The sequence below is a fragment of the Haliaeetus leucocephalus genome, unplaced genomic scaffold (genome assembly GCF_000737465.1).
Source record: "Haliaeetus leucocephalus isolate CR32 unplaced genomic scaffold, Haliaeetus_leucocephalus-4.0 Scaffold1, whole genome shotgun sequence".
Taxonomy (NCBI): Eukaryota; Metazoa; Chordata; class Aves; order Accipitriformes; family Accipitridae; genus Haliaeetus; species Haliaeetus leucocephalus.
This window is the reverse complement of record NW_010972437.1, coordinates 17700904-17726018: the sequence shown is the minus strand read 5'-3', so window position 1 is coordinate 17726018 and position 25115 is coordinate 17700904. Positions and strand designations below refer to the sequence as shown.

At 51.9% G+C, this 25115-nt stretch overlaps 2 protein-coding genes across 2 annotated transcripts in view; one reads left to right on the top strand and one right to left on the bottom strand.

The window, feature by feature from the left end:
- Positions 1–20743, top strand: part of ARPC2 (actin related protein 2/3 complex, subunit 2, 34kDa) — a 20993-nt gene extending 250 nt beyond the window's left edge. The window contains exons 2-10 of the mRNA XM_010568301.1: positions 10232–10266; positions 11284–11396; positions 13428–13473; positions 14032–14218; positions 14644–14737; positions 17074–17200; positions 18619–18719; positions 19202–19302; positions 20299–20743. Coding sequence (XP_010566603.1) covers positions 10232–10266; positions 11284–11396; positions 13428–13473; positions 14032–14218; positions 14644–14737; positions 17074–17200; positions 18619–18719; positions 19202–19302; positions 20299–20323 — 829 coding nt within the window. The 3' untranslated portion in view covers positions 20324–20743. The remainder of the gene's footprint in view (positions 1–10231; positions 10267–11283; positions 11397–13427; positions 13474–14031; positions 14219–14643; positions 14738–17073; positions 17201–18618; positions 18720–19201; positions 19303–20298) is intronic.
- AAMP (angio-associated, migratory cell protein) overlaps positions 20542–25115 on the bottom strand; it is a 4842-nt gene continuing 268 nt past the window's right edge. Inside the window, exons 2-11 of the mRNA XM_010569792.1 lie at positions 24937–25089; positions 24401–24520; positions 24105–24244; positions 23843–23987; positions 23602–23685; positions 23223–23338; positions 22732–22835; positions 22169–22259; positions 21710–21864; positions 20542–21442 (exon numbers count right to left, since the gene is read on the bottom strand). Coding sequence (XP_010568094.1) covers positions 21367–21442; positions 21710–21864; positions 22169–22259; positions 22732–22835; positions 23223–23338; positions 23602–23685; positions 23843–23987; positions 24105–24244; positions 24401–24520; positions 24937–25089 — 1184 coding nt within the window. The 3' untranslated portion in view covers positions 20542–21366. The remainder of the gene's footprint in view (positions 21443–21709; positions 21865–22168; positions 22260–22731; positions 22836–23222; positions 23339–23601; positions 23686–23842; positions 23988–24104; positions 24245–24400; positions 24521–24936; positions 25090–25115) is intronic.

The following is a 25115-nucleotide window of genomic DNA, read 5'->3' as shown; positions in this document are numbered from 1 at the left end:
AGCTGGGACAGGATGGGGGGCCTGCGGAGTGGGAGGGCTGGGAGGAGTGTCGGTACTGGAGGAGAGTGGTCTGGGTGGAGGTAACTGAGCTGGGGGCGATGGAGTTGATCAGAGCTTGGGCAGAGTGAGGGTCTGGGGGGTGAGGGAGCAAAGTCGGACAGACAGACTTGGAGGGGGGAGTGGGGCTTGATGGGGTGATTAGTGCTAGGGCAAGTGTGGGGGCCCCAGGGGAGGAGGAGGGAGCTGGGGAGGGTATTGGAGATTGCAGTGTTGAGGTGGGCTGAGGGAGCAGAGGAGGAGGAGAGAGCCTGGGCAAGGAGGGAGTTGGGAAGGGAGGAAGGTGGATTTGCAAGGATGTTTGCTTTTGGGTAAAGCAGCATTCATCAGAACGGCCCAGCGTGGTGCCAGCACTGGTACAGAATGGGGGCGGGAGGAGCTGAGGAACAGGAAGCCTGTGTGTGGAGCTGTGGCCTCAGCTTTTTGCTTTGGGCGTGGGGAGCAGATTCCAGCCTGCCCCCCTTTGCTTTCCTGAGCAGGAGGGATGCAGGCCCATGGGTCTGCCATGGCCCCTGGTGCCAGCTTAGTGGGTGTCCTGGCCTCGGGGGCTGGATTGGGGGGGCTGGCTTGCACCTGCATCTCTGGCTGGGGCAGTTCAGTCCCTGGGGAGCCAGTGATTATTCTAGTGTAAGTGTTGCAGCAGAGCTGTAAAGGTGCTTATCTGAGCACAGCCTGGCTCAGAAGAGAGTCCCTTCATATAAACGTCCTTATTTGCAGCTGAACTACCTGTGGGCTCTCTAGGCTGTCTGCACCAGGCACCTCTGTATGGAGACAAAGTCCTGAGAAGCAAAGCGTGGTGGTGTTATCTCTGGGGTGGAGCCTGCCCTGGCGTTTCAAAGAGCAGGGCCCAGGCTGCCCCGGGAAGGGATCCCCCAGGCAGGTGCCTTTTTCTGTGTCACTTTTTCCTCCAGTGGCTTTCAAAGCTCTCAGCCTTTTGTGTGCAGAACTTGTGACAGAGGCCATTTCCTCTGCTTTACCCTCTCAGTTGACTTCTTGCTCGGGTTTGGGTTTTTGGGTTTTGTTTTTGATGGGTTTTGGTTTGGTTTTTTGGGGTTTGGTTTTCCATAAAATAACCTCACAGGCTGCACTGCTTTGCAGGATAGCCGAGCTGCTTCCAGGCTTTTTATTCTTGAGCCTGATCATTTAATGCTACAAGTTTCCCAAAAGCACAGGCACTGCACTGGGAAGACAGAGCTCCCAGGTCACCGCTATGGTATTGCAGCTGCATCCATTAGAAAATATTACGTGTACGGAGGTTAATAGTGTGTGTCAGAAGTGCTCGTTCATCACAAGTCCATACCAAGACACTTTTCCTGCTGGAGAGAGAAGAATGCGCGTGTGTCCGTGTGTTTGTGTAAATGTGGAGGTAGCAGTCTGCGGGTTTAAGCACACCTTGAAAACCTGACTCTGTGTGACCAAAGCTGGTATCGCTTGCTCTGCACCAGCCTGCGGGCCCCTGAAGTTTCCATTTCTATGTACAGCAAAGCCTCCTCACTTCTGCGTTGGCACGTTTGCCTGGCATGCCAGTTGTTCCTGGATCGATTCATAGCGTGGCTGATGGTGCTCTGCTTCTTACTCATCTATGGCATGTTCTTTTCTTTAGATGTCATTTCTACATAAGTTTTGTGCTTTGACTGTGTTGCTGAAAGAGAGGAAGTTAGTTACTTCTGCATTTTCTTCTGTGCTTGTGCTGGGGCCCTCTTGTCCAGGCAAGCGCAGGGTGGAGACAAAGGTCTGAGATATGCAGGGAGGTGTATTTTTTTCTCTTGGTTTCGAGTCTTTTAGGGAATGGGTGTTATGCAATTTTTATTCCTGTGTGTCCTGGTTTTGGCTGGGATAGAGTTAATTTTCTTTCTAGTAGCTGGTATAGTGTTATGTTTTGGATGTAGTATGAGAATAATGTTGATAACACACTGGTGTTTTCAGCTGTTGCTAAGTAGTGTTTATACCAAGTCAAGGATTTTTCAGCTTCTCATGTCCAGCCAGCAAGAAGGCTGGAGGGGCACAAGAAGTTGGGAGGGGATGCAGCCAGGACAGCTGACCCAAACTGGCCAAAGGGGTATTCTGTACCGTGTGACATCATGTCCAGTATATAAACTGGAGGGGGGGGGTGGTGGCCTGCGGAGATCACTGCTTGGGAACTAACTGGGCATCAGTCGGCAAGTGGTGAGCAATTGCATTGTGCATCGCTTGTATATTCAATTCTTTTATTATTATTATTATTATTGTCATTTTATTATTGTTGTTATTATCATTGTTATTTTCTTCCTTTCTGTCCTGTTAAATCTCAACCCACGAATTTTACTTTTTTCCCCAGTTCTCTCCCCCGTCCCACTGGGTGGGGGGGAAGTGAGTGGGTGGCTGCATGGTGCTTAGTTGTTGGCTGGGGTTAAACCATGACAATGTGAAATTTCTTTTCCCTCCGGCCACAGTTCGGGGGTCACTCCTGTGGTGCTGAGCCTGGAGGCAGGAAGGGATTTCCTGTATTTCACTATTTTGGTGATGGTTTTCCCAAGGCATGTCTTGGGGGTGCACACAGGACAGTCAGGGCAAGGTCAAGCCTTAAGGGGTTCAGTGACTGGGAGCGAGTCTTGGACACTCGGACAGAGTTTGTTTTGCTTTATTTGCTCTAAACCAGCAGTGGGGCAGATGCAATGCACGGATTTGTCCATAGTGGTTGTCTCAGAGCTAGGTGTGCCTGGTGGCTTCAGCGCCAGCGTGGGAGTCGGGCAGGGCGGGGTTTTTTTTCCAAATCCTTTGCTGGGGACTTGTTCTGTGACATGGGCTGTGTCGCTCCCCTCTGCTTCCTGTGGCTACACTGTGGCCATGATTCAGCAGGCTCCCTGCAGAGTTTTCCTGGACCATCAGGTGAGAGACACTTCGTATTTCACCCTGTCATATAGAACTAGGTCACTTTTAGAAGTCAGAGCTAATAACTGCTCATAACATTATTGTTGTACATTATATGTCGAAATCCGCTTGGCATGGAGGTCCATCAGCTGTCCCTGGAGTTGCCAGTGTGGAAGGTACCTTGGCAGGGCTGCAGACAGAGATCAACACGTGAGGCAGGGCTTAACCCATGTCTAAGAATCCTCCCTTGACAAGGTCCTTGGGGCTTGGCAGCATCCACCTGTAAATAGGGTAATTCCAAATTTAGTTTGGTTTTGTGGGCAAAACCCATGGAAATCTCACCTTCTTGGACGGCCACCATTCAAGGGTGGTATTTAGATGAAGGCAGTGACATGTAATGGACTTCAATGTGTCTGATTTATTTATTCAATATTGTAATTTCTTATTTTAAATCCATTTCCTTAAACCAACCACATTTTTAAACAAAGGCCTAAAGCTACAATAATCTGTTGAAATAACTTCAGTTAGGAATTTGCTGCTGAAACTTTCAAGTGTCTAACTGCTGCAGCGGGGGAATACCTGGTCTGTACCCGGAAACAAGTGTGTTGAAATGAGGCAGCTTGTGAGCTTTTGTACGTGTCAGCTACACTCTGGTTTTCCCATCTCTGATAGAAATGTGATGGGAGGGGATGAGCTCTACCAGTCGGAAGATTTTGTTTCTCATCATTGCTTCCCTTTGCTAACCACACAGACAGAAAAAAAAAAACCAACAAACAATTTCGGTGTAAAACATTTTTGATGATTGTCTTCTGTGTCTGGTGAATACTTGTTCTGTTAACACACAGGGAAGAACTGCCTCCCAAGCCAGATTTACTGTCCATTCTTGTCCCACTCTAATTTAACTGACCCCAGTGAAAGTGGCACAGGGCTTCACTCACAGGATTTGGTTTTCCAGTCATACATAGCTCCCCCCAAATTGCCAGTAAATTAATCATCTATCTCTAATTGTTACTTAGTATTTACCCACTGTGCAAAAGAAAACAAATTTGCATAGCTGGGGAACAGCATGCATTTTCCCTTGGTTGGGGGTGGAGGGAAGAGAATCTTAAACCGTTGGTTTCTTTACAGCCTTTAGTAGGTACAAATCTGCAGGGCTTCCTGACTATTAGCTACATAGGGAAACAGCTGAAGCTTGAACTTTCCTGATGTAGAGCAGTTCCTGTGAGCTGATGAGAGAGCTGGGCTGAAGCTGCACTCGTGTGCTTTATGGTAATTCCCATTTGCGGTTGCTTTGGTGCTCATTGACTGTAAAGCTGAGCCTTTCAGACAGTGAGGCTGAGTGCTGGGTGAAACCAGGTAGCGTGAACTTTGTGTTCATGATGTGATATGCGAAGAGAGTTCATCGTGGGGAGACCGAGGAGCGTCTGGAGGCTGTTGGGCATGCTGGTAGGGTAGAGGAGCTTTGGGTCCTGCTGGGCACCAGTGAGAAACTCCCTGCAGGAGTGGCTGTGGTGATCTGTGGCTACGGCACTTCAGGGGAGCTCAGTGGCCCCACTGAAAACAGAGGTTGCTCGTCTGCCACCCCCTCCTTCTTGCTGACACAGGCATTTTTGTGGCTTCAGGGGAAACAGGATTGGGGAAGTGACCTAGGTTAAAATTAAACAGGCACAACTGGGTATTTTTAGCCCAGATGAGTTTCCTCATCCCACTCATTGTGCGAAGGCTGCTCAGCATGGTGCAGCAGAGGAGCAGGGATCAGATCTCCTTCCTTCAGCAGCAGTGGCAGGTGCTGGCTCAGTGTCCTCGCAAGCCCACCCTGGAGCTGCACATCTCCCCTGCAGCCTCACCTGCTGAAACTCAATCTACCTTACTCTGAGGAGTGCTTGGGTGATGTCGCTGGCAGAAAGTGGTACCCTTGGGTTCAGCATGGCATGGGTGGCACTACTGGTAAACCTTGGCTGTCTGCGTTGATTGAGCATGCTGTGGGTGTTTGTAGCTCCTGGGCTGCCACAGCACATCTGGCTTCAGCTACCAGGGAAGGTGACTTTGCATTAATGGCAGATCGTGAACCACCTGTGTGTGGAACCAGACAGTGCTCTGCTTTTGAGCAATAGCGCAGGGAACAGGAGGGAAGAGCAGCCCAGATCTGCAAAGTGTTAGGCTTCGCAGGTTGTTCTGTCATCGCTCCAGCCTCAGTTTTCATCTCAGGTTCCTGGAAGGGGCCTGCTCTGTATTATCCTCTGAGAACGGTTCTTGCTGCAGCCACCGGTACTTGACACCAAAGAAAAGTGGGTATCAGTTGCTGTCTAAAGAAATGCAGTGAATGGTGTGTGGAAAATGAGGCTTTTCCCCAGAGACCTGCCACAGCACTGGATCACTCTGGTGGGGAACCGCGGGTTACTTACCTGCAGCTGGATATGTGTGGGGTGAAGACCTGGCTGGAAGCAGACCTGCCTGTACCTGTGTGCTGCAGGACTGGCCCGTGCTTTGTCTGTTGGGAATCCCAACACCTTCCTACTAGCCAGCCTCCTCCACGCTGCCCTGCCCACGGCATGGGAGAAGCTCAGGCATAGAGGGGTCACCTAGCCAAGAGGGGAGAGCTGGCACATGTGGGGGCTGCTGTACACTGCTTGGCATTGCCCGCCTGACAGAGCACTCCTCCTCGAGTTCGTGGTGTGTGTGCTGCCAGAGCTGCAGGAGCTCTTTGATTTCATACACTCCTGCAGCTTACGCAGAGTAGCTTTTGTTAGCTGAGCGAGGCCCAGGAGTGGAGGAACTGTTCAGATAATTTTAGACATTTCTCATAATTTTTTTATTGGGGTGGCCTTTCTGTAGTGAGAGCCTGCAGTCTGACACTGAATCTGGCTCGCTGTCTCCAAACTGTGTGTCAGCCCTGGTGATCTGAAAGCTCTGCTCAGACCTTTAAGCTTTGAAATACCCCCTTTCTTTTTTTTCCCCCCCTCTCCTCTGGGGCAAGAGATTAGAATATTTGTATGCCTGCAGCTTTTAAAATAATTGCCATCCTCCCTTGTTGGGCACAGGCCTTAATTGTGATGTGGGAGATGCTTCAATGCGGTTGTTGGCAAAGTTTGCATTTAGCTCTGTTTAATACAGAAGATGAGGGCTCTACGTAATTACAGTCTTCGTTCTTCTGTTCTTAAATTTGTTGTAACATATGGCTAAGAGCCTCCATGGCCTGAGAATGAAGCAGGGAAGTTTGGAAGTTGTCCGAGTCAAAATTGAGGAAATGCTGTCAGAAAAAAAGATTTGCTGTTGCTCTTAAGTGCTTGCTGGCGTCTCTCCACGGGCACTGTGGCTCTTCGTGGATGTTCTGCTGGGGTGAAAAATCTGATTTGGAGCTGGCTCTATATTAGATAGACGGAGCGTAGGAGCCATTTGGAGATGAATAGGAGGGATGCGGGCAAGAAGACGTAAAACCTGTCAGGGCCTTTTATTGTTAGAAGCAGAGGGCAGATGGGATTTGGTGTGGATTTGACTTCAAACCTGGTAAGTGTTATCAGAAAATGGACCGCTGCCTGCAACAGCTGCCATTTTAGCATCTGAGTTCAGGATTTTGTAGAAAGGTCTGGTCTGGATTCAGTGTTTAGTGCAGAGAGGAGCCATCTCAGTTATTCCTGGTATGAGCTGGTTTTATTGTCCATTTAGGGCAGAGGGTAGCAAACAGGGAAAGTCGCTGGGGGAGGCTATGGTTCAGGTAGCGTTGGTGGTAAGGCGCTTGTAGGGGTCACAGCAGCTCTCTGCCCTGGGAGCGGATGGGCTGTACTGTCTGAAATCCTCTGAGTGTAGCCAGGTTTAGTCTGGTTCTCGGAGACTTGAGTCAGGGGTGGACGTGAGCCTCAAACAAGCTCCCTGCTGCCCAGAGCCCCGCTTTGAAGTAAAACACAAAAAGCATGGCTGGGATTTACAGTCACTTTGCACCGAGCTGCTAAACTGCTGATTCTTGCCATGGGTGTGGATGGGTCTCATCATGGAGTCAGGGGACACTGGAGCACACTAGACCTGACAGAGCGCTTTGGGCTCACACCAGTAACCTGACGGTAACAGATACCCAACCTGCAGCAGCACAGTCCCAGGCCCACTGTGCATCGCCTGCACAAAGTCTTTGCCTGCACAAGATCTGGGAGGGCCAAACACGGAGAGGACACAGTGTGCCTCTGCAGAGTGTTTGGCATGTCCCCGCTGCTATTTCTGCTGGCGGAAGATGGGGTTGGTGGAAGGTCGAGGGGAAGTGATCATGTGCGTATGACCTGCATCGCTGTCGCTCATCTGGAACCCGTGGGAGGCTGGAGGTGAGAGCTCTTCTCTCTTCTGCCTGGGGACTTCTTGATGGGGGAAGAACAAATCAGGTAGCAAAAGGGTGATTTTTCTGTTGTGGAAACGTTTTAAGTAGCCAGGATAGCTTTGGTGAGATGAGCCAGAGAAATAAATAGAAGCACTTTAAACTTTGGGGTTGTAAGGCTGCTGAACTGTGAAGGGCTAAGACAGCTCACTTTGCTCCCAGCCACACTTCTCATACCCTTCCCTGTCCTCCCCTGGGCCAGGCCAGGCCTGGGTTACTTAGGTGTGTGCCAGGTGAGGCAGAAAAACACCCTGCAGTAGATCACAGGGCCAGCGTAGCTGTTAGGAGCTCTGTATGCGGCTCACGTGAGTGCTTGCTTCACTGAGTCTATGCCGGGAAGCGGCTGAATATTCAGCACCCAAAGTTCTGTCCAGTTACCTGCTTTTCCCTTAAATATCTCCCCTCCTCACCATCCCCAAGTACAAGAACCGAACCACTTGGAAAATTGGTGTTAAAATAACTTCTCTAAGAAATCCATGCTTGCGTTGAAACATTTGGAAATGTGGCTGTGTCAGCTGTAAGCTTTTGTGTGCAGAACAAAGGCTGTCGTGCAGAGCCATTAACTGACTTTGGGTATACGGTCTCACATGGCTTCTTAAATAATGGGAAGAGTGATCTTCCTGCCATCCCCTGGGGTACTGGGTGAGTGAGCAGGGAATCGTTGTCCTTCCTCGGCAAAACCACTCCAGTGCACTGGTTGTCAGTTGCTTCCCTGCATTGCTTGGTGGGAGGTGCTGTGTGCTGGGAGCCTGGGCTCTGGGAGGCATCGGTTTCGTGTGCATGGGGAATGGGGTTTGAATGGTATTCCTCTGAGAAGACGGAACCAAGGTTTAAGGATGCGTCCTCTTTAATATTCCTAGCTCTCATGTGCCTGACTGCGCTATCTTTAAAGCTTCCTACATAGGTTTCTTTTTTTATAAAAATTTATACTGCCATCCAAGCTGATTCCCAAGTCTGAGTGTGGTGCTCTAAAAGAAGAACATGTCTGCATCGACTGACCAAGTGGGATCAGTGGGATTTTCTTTCATTGCCGCTCTGAGCAGTCCTCAGTGAGCTGAAGTGGCTTGGATGCAGTTTGGGGAATTGCTCCCCTTTCCAAGAGCCTGAGTTGAATATGCAGCCAGGGGATGCCTTGCAAGCCCCCATCTCAGGCCCAGCTGGGAGGGGGAGATAGAGAGTGAGCAAGGTCGCAGGTAGCTGGCACAGCTCTTAAACTAAAGGACCCACATTGGATGCGCTTGCACTGCTTCTTTCAAGTGTGTGGTTTTTATCTTCAGCGATGCAGCACAAAAGACGGAGGCTCTCCAGCCTCCCACAAAAAGGACTGTTGCTTTTCACAGCTAATAACTTTCAAGAAACAGCAACACCTCATGGTTTCCACTTAGGATCTCTGGCTGGGGGTTAATTCCTCCCTTTCCACCTGAGTAAAATGTTGTTGACCCGGTGCATGGTCTGGGATCAGTGCTGTTCAGTGCCTTGGTCTCCCTACATTGCCTATCTTGAGTTTTAGCACATCATGGTCATTCCTGGCTTCCAGGAATGAGGCTGTCTGCAGAAAAACTGATGGAAGAACAGTGCTTTCTGCTGGGGGAAAAAAAAAATCATTAAAACCTTTCCAGAATATGGTGAGGGAAGGTAGATATTGAGTCATCACTTCCCCCACCTTTCTTGGTGTACGTACTGAGGTGTAGCCGGTACCCAGCAGCATACACATGCATGGACAGAGCAAGTTTTGGCAAAAAGGTTGAAGTTGGTCTCTGGGCAGTGGCATCATAGTTGAGACCGCAAGGCTGCCTTGAGACACTGGCTTTGGTTTGGGGAGCTATTTCAGTACATTGGTTCAGATGGATGTGAATGAACTATTTTAGAGGCTAGATTTCTATCAGCCATAGCATTTGCCTGTACTCTGTTTAATATCAGCCACTTTTGAAAAATAAACAGAGATATGCTGTGAAACAGCAGTAGCAGACTGGCGTTTTTACCCTGTTCTTATTTTACACCCCTGCTCTCAGCAGTGGAGGTACCTTTGCATTGCTCCCTGTTGGAGAATAACCTATTAATATCAATCCCCTCAGAGCTGCCAAAGCAGTTTTATAGTGCCAGTCCCAACAAAACCACTTTTTAGAAGCAGTTAGATCTTTCTTGGGATCCTGTTCTACAAATCATGGACAAACTGGCAAATAGGGTTTGTTAAGATGTTAAATCTTCATACCCACAGCGTAAGAAGTGATGTGTCTTTGGCTCACAAGGTGCTCTCATTGCTGATCAGGGATCCGAAAGACCACGCTGCACAGTGTTAGAGCAAACCCAGATCTACAGTTTTTCCTGCAGGGGTAGTTGGCATAGTGTTGGGGTATTTCAGAAGGGACATGAAGGGGCAGGATGAAATGCACAGCTGGAAAGTTTCCTTCTGTGGTTTGCTCCTGGCCGTGAACTTGGAGAAGGGGTCTTCTCTGTGAGCAAGTTGTATCAATGCGTTTGCAGAGCTGCTGTTGGTAGTGAAGGGGGCACTGCATTGGGAAGGATTGTTCAGCCTCTAAGTCCCCTTCTGTGAATTGGTATTGCAGGAGCTTAAAAAAGAGCCTCTGTCCTCAAACCTGTATCGTAGCTGTTCTGTATGGAGAATGCGCTTGTTAAGCTCCTTAGTGATGAGTAGCTTTCTCAGGCATTTCTAACTGGAAATCGGTGATCTCAAAATCTATTCATAAACTACAAATAATAATTTCTGCCAGCTTCAAGGCCTATTTATATCATCTGGGGTAAAACTGGTGCTTATAGGAATGGGGAGAAGTCTAAGATCTCTTTTCAGAGGTTATCTGCTAGTTGAACAGCAGGAGATAGAAGGGTTTTCAGATACAGCTGCTTGTGAGAAACAAGGCATTGGAAATTAATCTTCTTTCCTTCACAGCTTGGAGGCTGCTGTTTGAGTTCTCATTTACCTCCTTTGTTTTCTTTTCTTTTTAGAAATAAACCAGAGGCAGTAGAAGTAACATTTGCAGGTAAGCTCCACAGCTCTCTTGACTTCTCTGAAAAAAGGGCTGGCTCAAATGGTCTGCCCACAGTTATGCCTGGTGTGCCCAAATTCACCCAGCACTGCTGCAGTGGAGGAGAGCTGTGCAGGGGCAGACAGTGTGCACACCCTGCAGTGTCCCCAGAGCTGGGGCTTTGTCAGCTGCCTCGCTATTTTCTCTGTCCATCTGCCTTCCCTGGGGCTGTCCCCACAGCAGTGAGTTCAGTGGTGGCAGCGCTTTAGTGTGTGTGTGCTACATAGCTCTTCTCTTTTTATCTTGCCTGTTCTCCAGTGCTGCCCTTGATGCTACTTGTTATTAGGTCTTTAGCACCATCTGGTTTGGGTTGTTAGGAAGCTGGCTCGGTGTGACAGGCAAGATGAATTTATCGCCTGAAGTTTGCTCTGCAGGATGAGAAGTGCCAAGGAAGTTCAAGTGTTCATTCAGCAACTGATTTTTTTTGCTTCTGTTATCAAAAATCTCTGTAAGCTGCAGAGCTTCATGAGGAAGTGGAGTTTGCTAGGTAGCTGGAGGGTTGCCTTTCCCTGCCTCTTGCCCGTTTTGCAGTGAAGTGGAAGCTGTCTCAGCAGGCAGCGGCTGAGCTGCCTTTGCTGACAGAGATGTTTTTTCTTCCAGGCTGCAGCTCTGGCCCAGTGGGCATGTCAGTCACTTTCCGTGCTGGCCATCCAGAAGGCTCCCGTCTCTGCTTGTTTGTATCCTTGTGCATTGAGCACAAGCTGATTTGCCAGGGATACTAAATGACACTAGACTAAAGCTTTCTGTGATGGACAGGTGTCAAAACTGTTTCAGCCCATTGAATGATAACAGGTCTCCCTACATGACGTTACCGCTTTCCTTAATTACAGGTTTCTGTCTTGGTGTATGTGTGAGGGCTGGAGCAGGGGGAACAGTGTCGCTTTATGCAGTTCCTAGAACATGTAGGGAAAACCTTCCTCAAAAATAGGAACTGGTTCTTGTTCCCTCACGTTTCTCTTGCTTGCTTCATAGACTTTGATGGAGTCCTTTACCATATTTCAAACCCCAATGGAGACAAGACAAAAGTGATGGTCAGTATTTCTCTGAAATTCTACAAGGAACTCCAGGAACACGGTGCTGATGAGGTGAGTGAGCATCTCTGGGCCTTGAGCCTACAAATACTGTCTTAGCATCGCAATGTCCTTGCAATGTTGACGGATCTAACTTCTAACCCTTAGAGAAGCATCTGTGCTCCCATCTCACGCTGGTCAAAGGAGCAGCCCTATGCCAACCAGGAGTCCCACTTTGCTGGAAGACAAGGGCAAAGTGTATTTACACTCTCTCATGAATAAGAAGTCATCTTATATGACCCTACAGCCTGAAAGGCAAAGGGCACTACTAATTTTGAATGTTCAAATGAGTGTGAGGCGTGACCATATCGAATGGTTTCTCTGACTGATGTGCTGAGCCCACAAGTGAAGGAAGGCACCAAGACAAATCTGGAGTCCCACAGCGCTGCTCTTCTTCTAACCACACTTCAGAGCGAGCGACGGGCTCCTGCTGTGTGTGCAGACCTTGATCTGCAGACTGGTTCCCTTTTCACTGCTGCTGTGTGAAGTAGCAGGTTCAGTTCCTGTTGAATGGGCTGGGGCTGTGGAGGCCCATTTATGGTAGAAACAAAGAGCCTCTCTGAGCTGTGGTTGGGTGGTGAGGCAGGAAGTGTGACTCAGTTCCTGAGTCAGTTTTCAAATCTCCACATGGTAGCAAATGGGGTTCACCCAAGGCTCTTCAGCAGGCTTTTCCCTCTGGTGTCTGTCTTTGGAGGAAAACAAGGAAACTGCTCCATGAGTTTATTGTGAGTCTGGCGAGAAACAAGCGATTTGAACCCAAAGTGAATTCCTGCGAGTTGCCGTAAGACCTACCAAAGTCAGAATAAATATGACTGAGTGTCCTGCTTTCCTGGTTCCTGTATACAGAGCTTTCTAGGAGCAGCATTGCCTGCTACTGAAGGTACTGCTGCTGGCAAACGAGAGAGTCAAGCAGCCCAAAGGGTGGACCCCTCCCAGCATGTTTAGCAAGGATCAGTACAGTGTGTGATCCCAGGAGAACTCTGCTGTGGTGGGCAAGTGGCTTGTGCACCAGCAGCCACCGTGGTGGTGGTGGAAGGCAACTTCCCAAGCTTTTAGAGGAGAATGGGATCTCTGCAGGACTGCCTTGGGAGTGTTGACTAAATAGAAATTACATTTTTAAATCACCAGTTCGCAAACTGTTGCTTTCTGTGCTTCCCTGGAGACGATGGAGCTTGTTTCTGCTCTGTCTCTGGTGAAACCCCACTGTAAGGAGCACAAAGTGGGGTTCCTGCTAAGACAGAGCATCTCCCTGGGCAGGCTCTCTGCTGAGAGGAGGTTTTAGCATGCAGAGAGCCCATGCATCCTCTCTGCGTGGCAGTGGGTGTCATCCCAGGAGGGCTAGTTCTGCCACAGCTTTGTTGTGTTCTTCTCTATGAAATACCTCCTGTTCCCGGCCCCCTCATTGACACAGAGCTATGGCTCAGTTGAAAATTGCCATTGATGTAAAATTCAGCAGTGACTATGTTTGAAGAAAGGTTTTTGCTATGCTGTAGGCGGCTCTGCTTCTGGGAGGCATCCAAGCTGCCTGGCACTCTCCTCTCCATCCCTGTCTCTCCTGTGCAGTAGGCTGAGACAGGGCGGGCAATTGCCCAGCCACGTTGTGCCTGACCCCTGCTCTGAATTTGCCTTCCTGCAAGGAGAGGGTCAGGGCACACTTTGCATCTGCCTTTGAATGGGAAGATCGGTTGTAGCCCTCAGATCAGTTGTGTCAAGCTCTGCTGACAGTTCTCCTTTGAAGGTGAGGTGTATGGAAAGGGTTTTCTTCCCTGCACAAGTTCAAGACCAGCAAGAACTTTAAAAAGTTCCAGTTTCAAATCCTGTCCTGCAGCGTGTCCCTTGTCAGTGGGCTTCAGGGAGCTCTGTCTAGAGCAGGAGCAGCCAATAACACTGGAAACTGGTGACTTAATATTTGTCCAAGTTCACTTAGACTAGGGGAGGCAGGTGCTCTAATTTGATGTTTCTACATGGAGAGCAATCATGGCCTGGGCTGTGCAGGAGAAAACAACTCTGATGGCTTGTGCTGTCAATGTTTAATTTCTTTCCTAGGTATTGAAGAAAGTCTATGGAAGCTACTTGGTAAATCCTGAATCAGGTAACCCTCCAATAACATTTACTCTGTATGTCTGAATGCAATTCCAAAATGACTTAAGTTGCCTCAAATGAAGGCTGCACTTCAAGAGCTTGATATCTGGGGCTCTGTACAATGAATGGCAATTTAAAAGGTGGCTCAGGTACATCAGGGCTGAAGTAGCTTGCAGCACAAGCTGTAATTCTTAATGCAGCCTTTCTCCGGGAAGCCTCTGTTCCTCACAGTTGGGGTCTTTGTTCTTCTCAAAGACACTTCGTGAGACACAGGAAAACCATGGTTACCTGTGACAGCATCTCTTCCTACTCACTGTAAAAACTTGGGAGCAGCTCAGCCAGCACGTGTGTCTGGGAGCTCAGGAAGGAGCCCCAGGAGTGTTGCCATGGCCACGCACTGAGCTCAGGCATGGCTTCTGGTGATGCTTGGAGTGGGAAGCACTCACCCCTGGGGCTTTTGGGAGGGCTTAAGGCAAAGGTGGGACTGTAGGTGTCTCTTCCCAGAAAATGTCTCTGGCTTCATTAAGGCCCTGCTTATATTATTAAGTTAGTGGCTGTCCCTCCCCAGGTTACAATGTCTCTTTGCTCTACGACCTGGAGAACCTTCCCGCAGACAAGGACGCTATCGTGCACCAAGCTGGCATGTTGAAGCGCAACTGCTTTGCTTCAGTCTTTGAGAAGTATTTCAAATTCCAGGAAGAGGGCAAAGAAGGAGAGAAAAGAGCTGTCATCCACTACCGGGATGATGAGACAATGTAAGTGTTCAAACCAAGCAGCATGGGAGTCAGACAGCTGTCAGTACACTTCCTGCTCCAGCTCTGTGTTGTGGTAGAAAGTCAGGAAATCCTACTGCTCTCTACTTCAGGGTAATAAGGGCCTGTCCTAGGCTGTCAGAAGTACCCATTGAGGGTAGCTCTCATCCCTCGGGCTGCAGGGATGTTACACAAGAGTCTCTGTTAGTGGCAGCACTTGTGGCTGCACGCAGCAGAGAAACTGGCCACTCCCAACAGAAATGTTTTGCTCCCTGTAAATACTTTCTTGAGGGAGGGGAAATTTTCAGCAGCCAGGCTTGTGAATGGTGGTTGTCTCCACTTGACCTTGTCTGGCAGTTTCTTCCTCATCCAATTGTACCTCTTAGCTCCTGTTCACAGCTGGGTTTTCCTCTCTCACCCCCCTGCAGGTATGTCGAGGCAAAAAAGGACCGTGTCACGGTTGTGTTCAGCACGGTATTTAAGGATGACGATGACGTGGTGATCGGGAAGGTGTTTATGCAGGTATGGAAACTGAATTATGGGGAAAGGGTTTGGTCTTCGATTCAGATGCCTTCTTGCTTGAAGCAGCATTGCCAAACAAGCAGATGTTAGGCTGAAGTTAACTCATAGGCAGTTTAGTGCACGTAAATGCTTTGCAGGGATCCAGGCTGCACTGGGATGGAGGAACCATGTTAATAGGTGGTGTATTTTCTAATCCAGGCTCTTGCATTGGCATCTTTATTATCGATGGTCTTGCTTGTATGGACAGCCAAACATACGTGTTACAGATGAGAAACACCATGGTGAATACTTCAGTATCCACCTTGAGGCCCTGTAGTGCAGCTAGCTGTGGTATAGGGATCGCCAGCCAGCTGAGGAGCTGAGCGTGGTAGGGAGGCTGTAAAGGGAGAAGAAGGGGTGAGGCAATGTGTCGTGCCTGCGATCGTGCCGAGAGCTGTCTTCACCTTGAAGTTTGTTCCTGCCAATGCTCAAATGCTGCAGAGTCTCAGCAGCTCAGTGTGGCTGCTCTCACATGCCACAATAGGGTCTAGATTTTGAGCTTTTCAAAGTTGTGAATTTGCTTAGTTTGTGGGCTTGAATCAATCATCATAATGCCAAGTACTTCTGGACTCAGCTACCCTTTGCAACTGCCATTTAGCTGGGAAGCATTCAGAGGCCATAGTAAATGCTTTGCATGTTTGTTAGTGGCTGCGTGCAGCCTGTGGAGATTGAGGTATTTGCTTACAGCTGGGGAAAGCTCAGTGCATGCTGGTATGTGTGTTCATCTGTGTCACTGGCCTGCCTAACTCACCTTATGTCTGCTGAAGCACCTGGGGAGCCTCCTGCACAGGCACAGCTGGGGAGCAGGGCCCTGCAGTGTGTTCCAGGGCTAGAGGAGCTTTAGCCCATCCATTCAGGGGTGCCAGGCCATGCTGTTGACAGGCTCATGGACAGCAAGTTACTGGCCCATTTTGCTGGATACCGGTTTATCTGTGTTTGGGGGTCATTAGAACAGGGTCTGTGTTGTCATGGGAGTCTTATCTCGTAGCTCTGCTCTCTGTCTTCTTTAGCTACAGGCAGGGCATCTGCTCTGGCTTTGAGCTTTTCCCCACCAGTATATCCCACAGCCTGGAGTTCAGCTTTTAAAACAGGGAGGGAGGCATGAGGTGAACAAAACAGGGTTTGTGAGGCTCCCAGGGAGGCGGCAGGCCTTCAAGGCAGCGGCTCTCCCAGAGTCTCCGTGTCCCAAGTTCTTGGTTTTTACAACAGCAAACCCTGCTCCTGCCCAGCCACAAGAATTTCCACTCTGAGTCACACTGGCTCCTTCCCTCCAGCTATTGCTCTTGCATAACACAGCCCAGTCAGGCATGGTGGCTGCTCATCTGGGCTCTCATGGAGAAAATCTGACCATTAACTAACCAGTGAAGCCTTTTTGAACCATTGTACCCTCTGGCATAAGCAGGCGGAAGTGCAAGCTAAGCATTTCATTAAGGAAACCCCAGTGAACTACTGGGTTCTCTAAAAGTGGCATGGATGCTCCTGCCCTTCCCAGGGTGAGCTCTGCTCAGAAGGGAGGAGAGGTCGAGGGTGGCTGATGATGTGTAGGTTGTGCTGGGGGACAGTGAGGCAGAGGGGAGGCTGCCCTGCCTTGGGCCAGGGGATTGTTGTCTGGACTTTCCCAGCCCCATGTGGGGGACAGTCCTATAATTCCTGAAATGCAGACCCACTTCATTTCATGGGAGGTGGGGGTTGTGCTGCTGTCAGAGAGGTTCCCTGGTGGAAGGGATCTCCTTGCCTGGAGGTATTGTTTCGAGGTAGAGAAGTGTTAGGAGGAGCAGGCTTCGCACACAAGCTTCAAATGCTATAGGTGCTTCTTAATGCTGAGGCAAAGATTCCTGGTGGGAGGTGCTTTCTCAAACAGCAGAGCCTTTATGCTAAGTGCAATGGAGACCTCACAGCCCTTTCTGAGAATTTCCTTTCCTCTGGGCTGATGGGCGCTGCTGACTTCTGCTGGAAGCATTAATGATGTTTACCTGGCAGGAACTGTGCTGTCTCAGGTGCTTTTTCAGACTGAGGTGTCCCTTCCACAAAACACCCACGGTAGGAAGGGTGATGCTGAAAGCCACCACAGCTGAGGGGCTGTGCTAGTGCCACATGTAAACCCAGGACAGTATGCGTTTTGGTGTGGTTTTGCTGGGAAAAAAGATTGTTTTCCAGAGCTTTGGCCTGATAGACTCAGCCCATTCAGGGAAAGATGGGAAACCTCCAGCTCAGTTGTGCTGTGGGAGTAGGGAAACCCCGTTTGCTTTCCCAGTGGAGTGTCGTAGTGGGACTCACCTTCGCTTTGTCTTGTTCAGGAGTTCAAGGAGGGTCGCCGGGCCAGTCACACAGCCCCACAGGTGCTCTTCAGCCACAGGGAGCCGCCCTTGGAGCTGAAAGACACAGACGCGGCTGTTGGCGACAATATTGGCTACATCACCTTTGGTAAGCAGGCAGCTCTGAGGCGTGGGGACACTTGGGGAGGAGAGAGGTTCCTGCTGCATGAAAAACAAAAAGGAATTCACCTTCCCTGAGTCTTCAAACAGGTCATTGGGCGCTGAAGGGATTCTGCAGTTGCAGTCTGCGTTGTCTGCCCCCTTCAGTGTGTCCCTTCACTGTATCAGGTCACCTCAGCTCTGCTGTGGGCCAGAAGGCATGGAAGTGGACAGTGAGCCATTTAGTGTCTGCCTGTAAAATAAGTTCAGCATTTGGGAGCAAGAGAAGGGTGGCTTTGCTGTGATATTGTAGAAACTGGAGGTTTCTTGTGGGAGGTTTCATGCAAGTGTATTTGTAGCTTGTCCAGCTGCAGGCACCTGTGCAGTGCTTGATCAGCAGAGGCAGTCGGAGATCAGGAGCAGGGCAGTGAGTTCTGCTTCTCCAGCTCTGCCTCTTTGTTCTGGGCCAAACATTTCCATCTCTGATGAGCCACTTTCCCCTGCCTGCAGAGGTGCAGGCCAGCAGAGTCATCGCTTCCTCCTGGGCAGCAATGCTGAGGAGTCCAAACCCTGCCCTGTTCAAAGGGAAAGGTCTCTTCCAGAGAAATTGGAGGTCATGGTTGGATGTGCCATTAGGGTCTCTCAGGCCAGCATTCCTGCAGTTCAGAGCTCAGAGGTGGAGCACAGACACTGCAGGACAAGGTGAAGTTAGTGCTGCCCTCCTCCTGTGCTGGGAATGGTGCCTTGAGGTTAGGGCAGCTCATTAGCTATGGGAGCGCTGTCTGATGGCAGGTCTGGGACAGTGAGCAAGACTTCATTCTTGTCCAGATGAAATTTCCCTGTTATCTGATCTGACAGTCCCAGGTGAGATCATCACCCAGACAAAAGGTCTTTCAGCCTTTGGATCAGGGACGCTTAGCACAGCACCAGCCTGTGGAAAGAGTGAGCCACCAGGCCCCTGCAGTAACCAAGTCTGGCTCTGTCACGGTGCTGACAAGCTGTCAGGCAGGGATCCACAACAGATTTCAAGATCCAAGGGCAGTCTAGATCTTGAAATCAGTTGAGCGGCCTGGCCACCCTTGTCTGCCTCCCAGCTCTCTCCTCCATTTGCTTCTCCCAAGCACTGAAGTAGCGTCATGCAGTTTCCTACAGTGCCATCATCTCTGGGCACTTGGCCTTGCCTGTGTCCTCCAGAGTGCACAGCTGTGTCCAGGCTGCTGCAGGAGACGTGGAAAAGTGCTGCAAAGCCCTGTGTTTAAAATCACAAGTGCTGCTTAGTCTTGGTATGTGTCACAGTAAAGGGCTCTTTGTAGAGAGCAAAGCAGGTATTCAGAGCAGCACACCTTGAAGCCACCAGCACTGGAGGAACGTGAAGCCCTTTGGTAGCCTCTGGAGGCTCTAACGGTTTGCGTTGCCCTCTTCTTTCAGTGCTGTTCCCCCGTCACACCAATGCTGCTGCCAGAGACAACACCATAAACCTGATCCACACGTTCCGGGACTACCTGCACTATCACATCAAGTGCTCGAAGGTACTGAGGGGATGGGGCTGGGGGATACAGGGTAGCTTTGGCCCGTCTTAACCTGGGTGCTGCAGGGGAGGAGCTCGGGGCATGGGTGCCCCCCTGAGAATTCATTGGGCCCTGGCATTGCCCTCCCCAGTCCTGCAGGGGTGGCAAGTGATGCATTATCACCTCCCTGCTCTTTGGCACAGGCAGTGCCTGTTTGCTTCCCATGCTAGCAGCGAAATAGGATTTTTCTCTTTTTAGATCTGGTTTCTTTTCTTTCCGGGAACAGAAATGAGGGTAATTGTTCAGAGAGACCTGGCTTTGACCAGGGCTTAGACAGCAATTTTCACTGTTGCCTCCTGAACTCCCGTCATAGCACCATGGCTGTGCAGAGCTACGTGCTTTCCCAACAAGGAAGGGAAAAATAGCTCCTACCCTGTGTCCTGAAATCTCAGCTATGAAGGAAGGATCCTGACCCATCCCCATTTTGTCCTAATGAAACGCAGGCCTATATTCACACACGTATGAGGGCAAAAACATCGGATTTCCTCAAGGTGCTGAACCGTGCCCGTCCAGATGCAGAGAAGAAAGAAATGAAAACAATCACGTGAGTAGGAAAGCAGGGCTTGGCTCTCTGGGCTTCTCTGCCAGCCATGAGCTTGCTCCTTCTCAGCTTGGCATACTCCAGTCCAGGGAGGACTGGGATGCTGTGGGGGTGACCAGACCAGGGCCTGATGTGCTGGGACCCCATCTGAGAGAGAAAGGGGGTGTTTCATAGCAAGGTGCTTGCCTGGGTGCCTTGAGGCGAAAGCCTGGATCAGGGCATGTTGGCCTCTCAGGACCCCTGTGCTCCCTCCACCACACTCATTCACTGCCTCACGTGTCCTTTGTAGGAGCTGGGTCTGTGGCAAACCCTGTGCTGGCAGGTCCTTTGTGAAAGAAGGCTCGTACACGGCTTTGTGAGCCCTGGTGTCTCCATTGTCGTCGTCCCCCGAGCCCGTAGTGGTGTTCATGGGGCTTTTCCCCTGTTATATTAAAGCTGGCTGATCACCTCTGGGGGCAGCTCCAGCTCACAGGGGAGAGTGGCCAGGTCCTTCCTGGGGGTTTGTGGGCACTGGAGCAGGTTTCTGCTGCCTGGTGCATCTGCTGCTCCTTGGAGTCCCTGGCTGCCCTTGGCCAGCAGATGGCTGGGGCCAGGAGCGCTCCTGGGCCACCGTGCTAGCTGGCTGGCTCCCTCTTGGGAATAAAGCAGCCCAGAGCAAAGTGGGTGGAGAGCAGTTGTGTGAACATGTTTCCCTCAGGTCCTTTACCCTCTGCTGATCCCAGAGCTCCTTGGCATCCTTTTTCTGTGTGTCCTGGCATGCCCCCCTTTGCGTTCTGCTCTAGGGCAGTGGGGTTGTCCCCTCTGCAAAAGCCAACCCTTCCCCACAGCCCCATGACCTGGTTCTGCAGCCACAAATGCCTGCGAGCTCTGAACCAGCAGTGCCTGCCTGGCTTTGAGAGCTCAGTGCAAGCATGTGCCCCACCAAAAGCCCCGTAGCCACCCTGGGGCACCCCAGAACAGTGCTGGGGGCTGCGCTGACCTCTCTCTGCATCCTTTCAGGGGGAAGACGTTCACAACCCGTTAACGCCAGGTTCACTGAGGCTGCAGTGGAGGACGAAGGTTGGGGCACTTGCTACCCGATAATCGTAGCTTTTAATGTTGCACCTCTGTGGGCTCATAAGGAATTCAAGCAATCGGGGTCTGTTTGTACGACAGTTTGGGGAGTAATCTGCAGAAACGAGCTGTGCTTGCGAGGACTCGGATCGTTCCAAGAAACAAAACCTTAATTCCAGTTTGATTGACTTAATTTCTTTTCTTTTTTAATTTTTTTTTTTCTTTTCAAGCTGTTTCGCTTTGCAATATGTTACCGGAAATAAGTTGCAGTATTTCTTATGAGAATAATGCAATATTAACTTGTTTTCTTCTGAGTATTTGAGTTCAAAACTCCTGTATCTGAAGAAATACTGTTGGGGTTCATTAATAAAGGAGATCTTTCTATCTTAAAGGGCTGTGGGGCTTTGGCTTGTCAATGCATGTGGCCTTGCCCTGGAAGGGGTGTTTGGAGTCACAGGTGCAGTACTGTATCCTGGAGCAAATTACTTCTGGTGGCCTCTGTCTTGGGGGCTGAAGTGGGGGCTGTGCCCAGGTCTAGGAGTGAGTAGCCTATTGTGTTCAGGAACTCCTGGGCTGCACAGAGCAGGATTCTACCCTCAGCTAGCAAACTGCACCCTTCCTTCCTACCCCGACCCCTCATTTCCACCTAACAGGGAGAGCTAGGATGGGGGTCTCTGCCTCCACCCAGCCCAGCATAAAACTGTCTGCCATTGCTCCTCAGGCCATGGTTGGATGCTGGGGAGATCCCTGAGGAGGGAGGGAGCACAGCTCCCCAGGTCCTCTTCCCCCCCAACAAGCAGAGTGGATGGCATCCAGTTAAGTGAAATAATTTATATAATTAAAAGACATTTTCATACAAAACCCCAGACTTGGCCCCCAGATGGCGAGGGCAAAGCAGGGCAGGCTGGAAAATTACAAAGCACGCACTGGAAAAGGGTGGTGAAACCCATCTCCCTCATCCCTCTGTACACGAGCCACCTGGCAGAGCCAGGACACCATCCCTTAGCACAGTTCCTAGCGATCGGGGCGCTGGACACAGAACACTTTGGCTTGGTGGTCACCAGAGGTCGTCACCACAATGGAGGCATCCCTGGGAGGAGACAGGGCTCAGAAACAGGGCTGGGGGGCTTTGGACATCCCTCACCAAACCCCCTGGCCCAGCTCTGATATGCCCCACTCCCCCTTGAGACCCTCAAGTCTCAGCACAGACCTGGGTCTGTCCCCTCCCTTGGGACCAGACCCCAGGGACACCCAAAAGAGAGCAACAGCTCATGATTTGAGTTCCTGAGGCTGGAGGCCCCTGCCAGCCCTGGTCCCTCCACCCAGCAGGGAAGGGGTCTAGGGATTCCCTGCTCACTTGTTGACAGCAAAGTCGAGGATTTCGGCTGAGTGCCCTCGGTACTCGCTGATCATCTTCCCCGAGCGGGCATCCCAGAGCCGCACAGCCCCGTCCAGGCTGCAGGTGTACACCACGGCTGAGCTCTCCTCCCACAGCAACTGCACAATCCCTGACTGGGGCAGGAGGAGGCCACAAGGTGAGTACTGGGGACACCCAGCAAGTCTCAGATCCCTCCACATGCCACCCCCCCCCCAGCATTGTCTGCCATCCCCACAGATAGGAGAGCCAGGCCCCAGGACCAAGCTATGAGGCACATCCTCTGTGCAGGGACTGCGGCTGCCTTTGGGGAAGCCCAAGAGGCTGAGAGAGAAGCACAAATTGGGAACTGGCCCCAGGAAAGCCCCTGGGCTCCAAGGGAGGTCTTGGATGGGCCCAGAGACACCCCCCAGGCCTGGGGAGAGGGGGGTAGGGCAGTACCTCGTGTTGGCACTTATGCCTCAAGCTTTGTGTCGAGAGGTCATAGATAGCCAGCGTGCCGTCCAGGTAGCCCACAGCAGCCAGTGGCATCCTGCAGAGAGGGGAACAGGCGTTACACAGGGCTGGAAACACATGAAGGATCAAGGCTGAAGGCAAAGCGCGTTGAGAAAATGAGGGACAACCCAATGACCGGAGCCATGAAACATCTCAGTTCAGGAAACCAACAGGACAGTAAGAGCCAGCAAGGGGCACAAGGTTCACACGGGAGAAGACAATGTCCTGGTAGCAAAGATCCCCAGCAGGCCTGTCTGGAGGGTATCCCAGCCAAACAGTGGTCCATCAGGCTAGCCCAGAAACCAAACAGGTTGAGGGGAAGGGTCTGAGTGTGACTTCCCTGTCACACAGAAGTAACCCAGAATACCCACAGCCAGCTGGGGAGGATGAGGTGAGAGCAGAGCAAGCACGAGGGATGGAAACAGGTCTGTTAGTAACAAACATCCCCCCTGTAAGGTCTGGCACTGAAAAGGGACTGTCACCCCCAGGCCACGTGTCCCCACACTCACACATTACAGAAGCCCAGTGACTCCACCGAGTTGGACTCGGCCTCCTCACCCTCGCCGGTGGGGGCCCTGGGGGCCATGCTCTCCATCTTGAACACACACACCACCTGGGGGGAGGGAGGCCGACGAGGAAGGGAAGGGGACCCCCAGTCGTACCGAGGTCCCCTTCCTTACCCGGGATCGAGCCTTACACCCCCTGGACACCAAGGCCCGGCCCCAAAACCTCGGCTCCTCGGAGCAAACAAGGCGGGGAACTTCCTTCTATGAGCCCCGCGGGACCCCCCCCAGCCGCGGGTCCGACCCGTAGCTGGGAGGAAGCCGTTGTGTTGGCCAAGGGCGCCTCCCGCTGGCTGCCGGTGGCCACCACAGGCTGCTCGGGGCCAGCGGAGCCCGAACCACCCGGGCACACCGGCCTGGCCCAGGACAGGGGCTTGGAAGGCTGTTACCCCCGTCCCCCGGGGCTCCTGGCTCTGCCCCAGCCAGCACGGACCCACCTTGCCCGTGGAGGAGTTGACCAGCTTGGCGTGACAGTCCACAGAGCCTGTCATGATCAAACTGCCGTCCTGGTTGCTGGCCACACACGTCAAGGGGTCCTGGTGGCCATCCTGGCCTGGGGGGCAGGCAGGAGAGGCATGAGTTCCACATGTCCTCCCCACAGAGACCTGGTGAGCCTCAAAACCCACCCTCCTGCAGCCACCACCTTGCCCAGCTCTGCCAGCATCCCGATGGCAAGGAGGAGCCACCTGTGGGGGCATGGAAATCCAGCGCCAGGCTCCTCCAGTGCCACCTCTCCACCCAGGGAGACATCAGAGCCCATTGGAAGGGGCTGTTTGCCAATTAGGGAGCATCCCACGTGATTAACCTCTTCCCTACCTTTCAGGACATGCAGTGAGGTTCCCTGCTTCAGGTCCCAGATGCGCATGGTGCCGTCCTCATATCCCACCACCGCTCGCTTCCCTGGGTGAGACAGAGCCAGCGGATACAGCCAGTGCTCCCCTCATCCCTCCACCTCCCACTCAGCACAGACTGGCAGAAGCAGGAGGGCAGATGGTGGCGGTGGCATCTGTCACAGAGCTGATGACATTCCCTACCCCAGACAGCTCCCGTGCCTCACCGTCAGGCAGGATCCTGCCACATGTGGCCGGGCATGCTGGGCCCTGGAAAGTTTTGCAGTCTCCGCTGGGGATCTTCCACATCCAGGAGTTGCCATCAGCTGTGCCCGCCAGAAGGACATGGGCTTGAGGGTGCCACTCCATCCACTGGGCAGAGAGAGGGACAGGCAGTGTCACAGGAGCGGTGTCCTCCCTGCCACCCAGCTGAGTCCCAGCTGCCGGGGCCCACAAACTTCCCATGGCACCAGGGGTCCTGCTGCTCACCTCCAAGTCCCCCACCTCAAAGGACCACACTTCTTCCTTGGTGTCCACCCGCCACACTTTGATAAGCCCAGACATGTCACCCGTGGCCACAAACACGGAGTCATGACTGAAGCCAGCACAGGTGACCGAGTCCTTGTGTCCTAAAGTTGTCAGGGGACAGAGACTGCTCAGGCCAAACTACGGAGGACGGTCAGGAGCCCAGCTCCAGCAGAGCATCGGCTAGGGAAAAGCATGTCCGGAGAGATGTGGCTGGAAGGGGACATGGCCACTCACTCGTACAGCCTTGAGCACCTCACCTGAGCATTCAAACAGGAGCTCTCCATCGCTCACGCGCCACACAAAGGCCTTGTCATCCTCCCCACCCGTCACCGCCAGTGTGTTGGTCTTGGGGTCGAGGCTCACGCAGAAAACAGAAGCTTCACAGAAGAGTAAAGAGAGGCTACGCAGCTCAGACACCGCTCACGCCCCACCTGACGTTCCCTGGGGATCCAAACCCCACGCAGCCCTGGGTCTGGGTGGGATGTCAGCTAGCTGAACTCCCAAACTCAAACTAGTGGGAATCAACTCTTCCCGCAAGGGAGGAGCAGCGCAGGCTGGTGCCGAGCTCAGGGCGAGCCGCCGCGGTAGGAGGCTCGAAGGGCTTCTCTACTGGAGTGTAAGGTAGAAATGATCACAGCCCAAGGCAGCCCTGAGTCGTGACGGCTGTCCCTGGAACGGCCAGGAGACGGCAGCCCGGCAAGGACCTGCTGCACCCCCTTACTCTGGGGAAAACCAGGGTGGGAGCAGGTCCCGAGGGGGACCCCAGGGGCCCCTGCCCGTGCCCACCACTCACCCGAGTGGAGGGAGAACGTGACCTCGCTGTCGTCCTGCGCCTCCATGCCGTCCTCCACCCCCTCATCGTCCTCAGTCTCCCAAGCCTCGGCGTCGGGCTCTTCTGCCCCCTCGTCGTCAAAGTCCACGTCCTCCATCTCGTCGGCCAGGTCATCTGCGGAGGACGAAGGTCAGGACGCG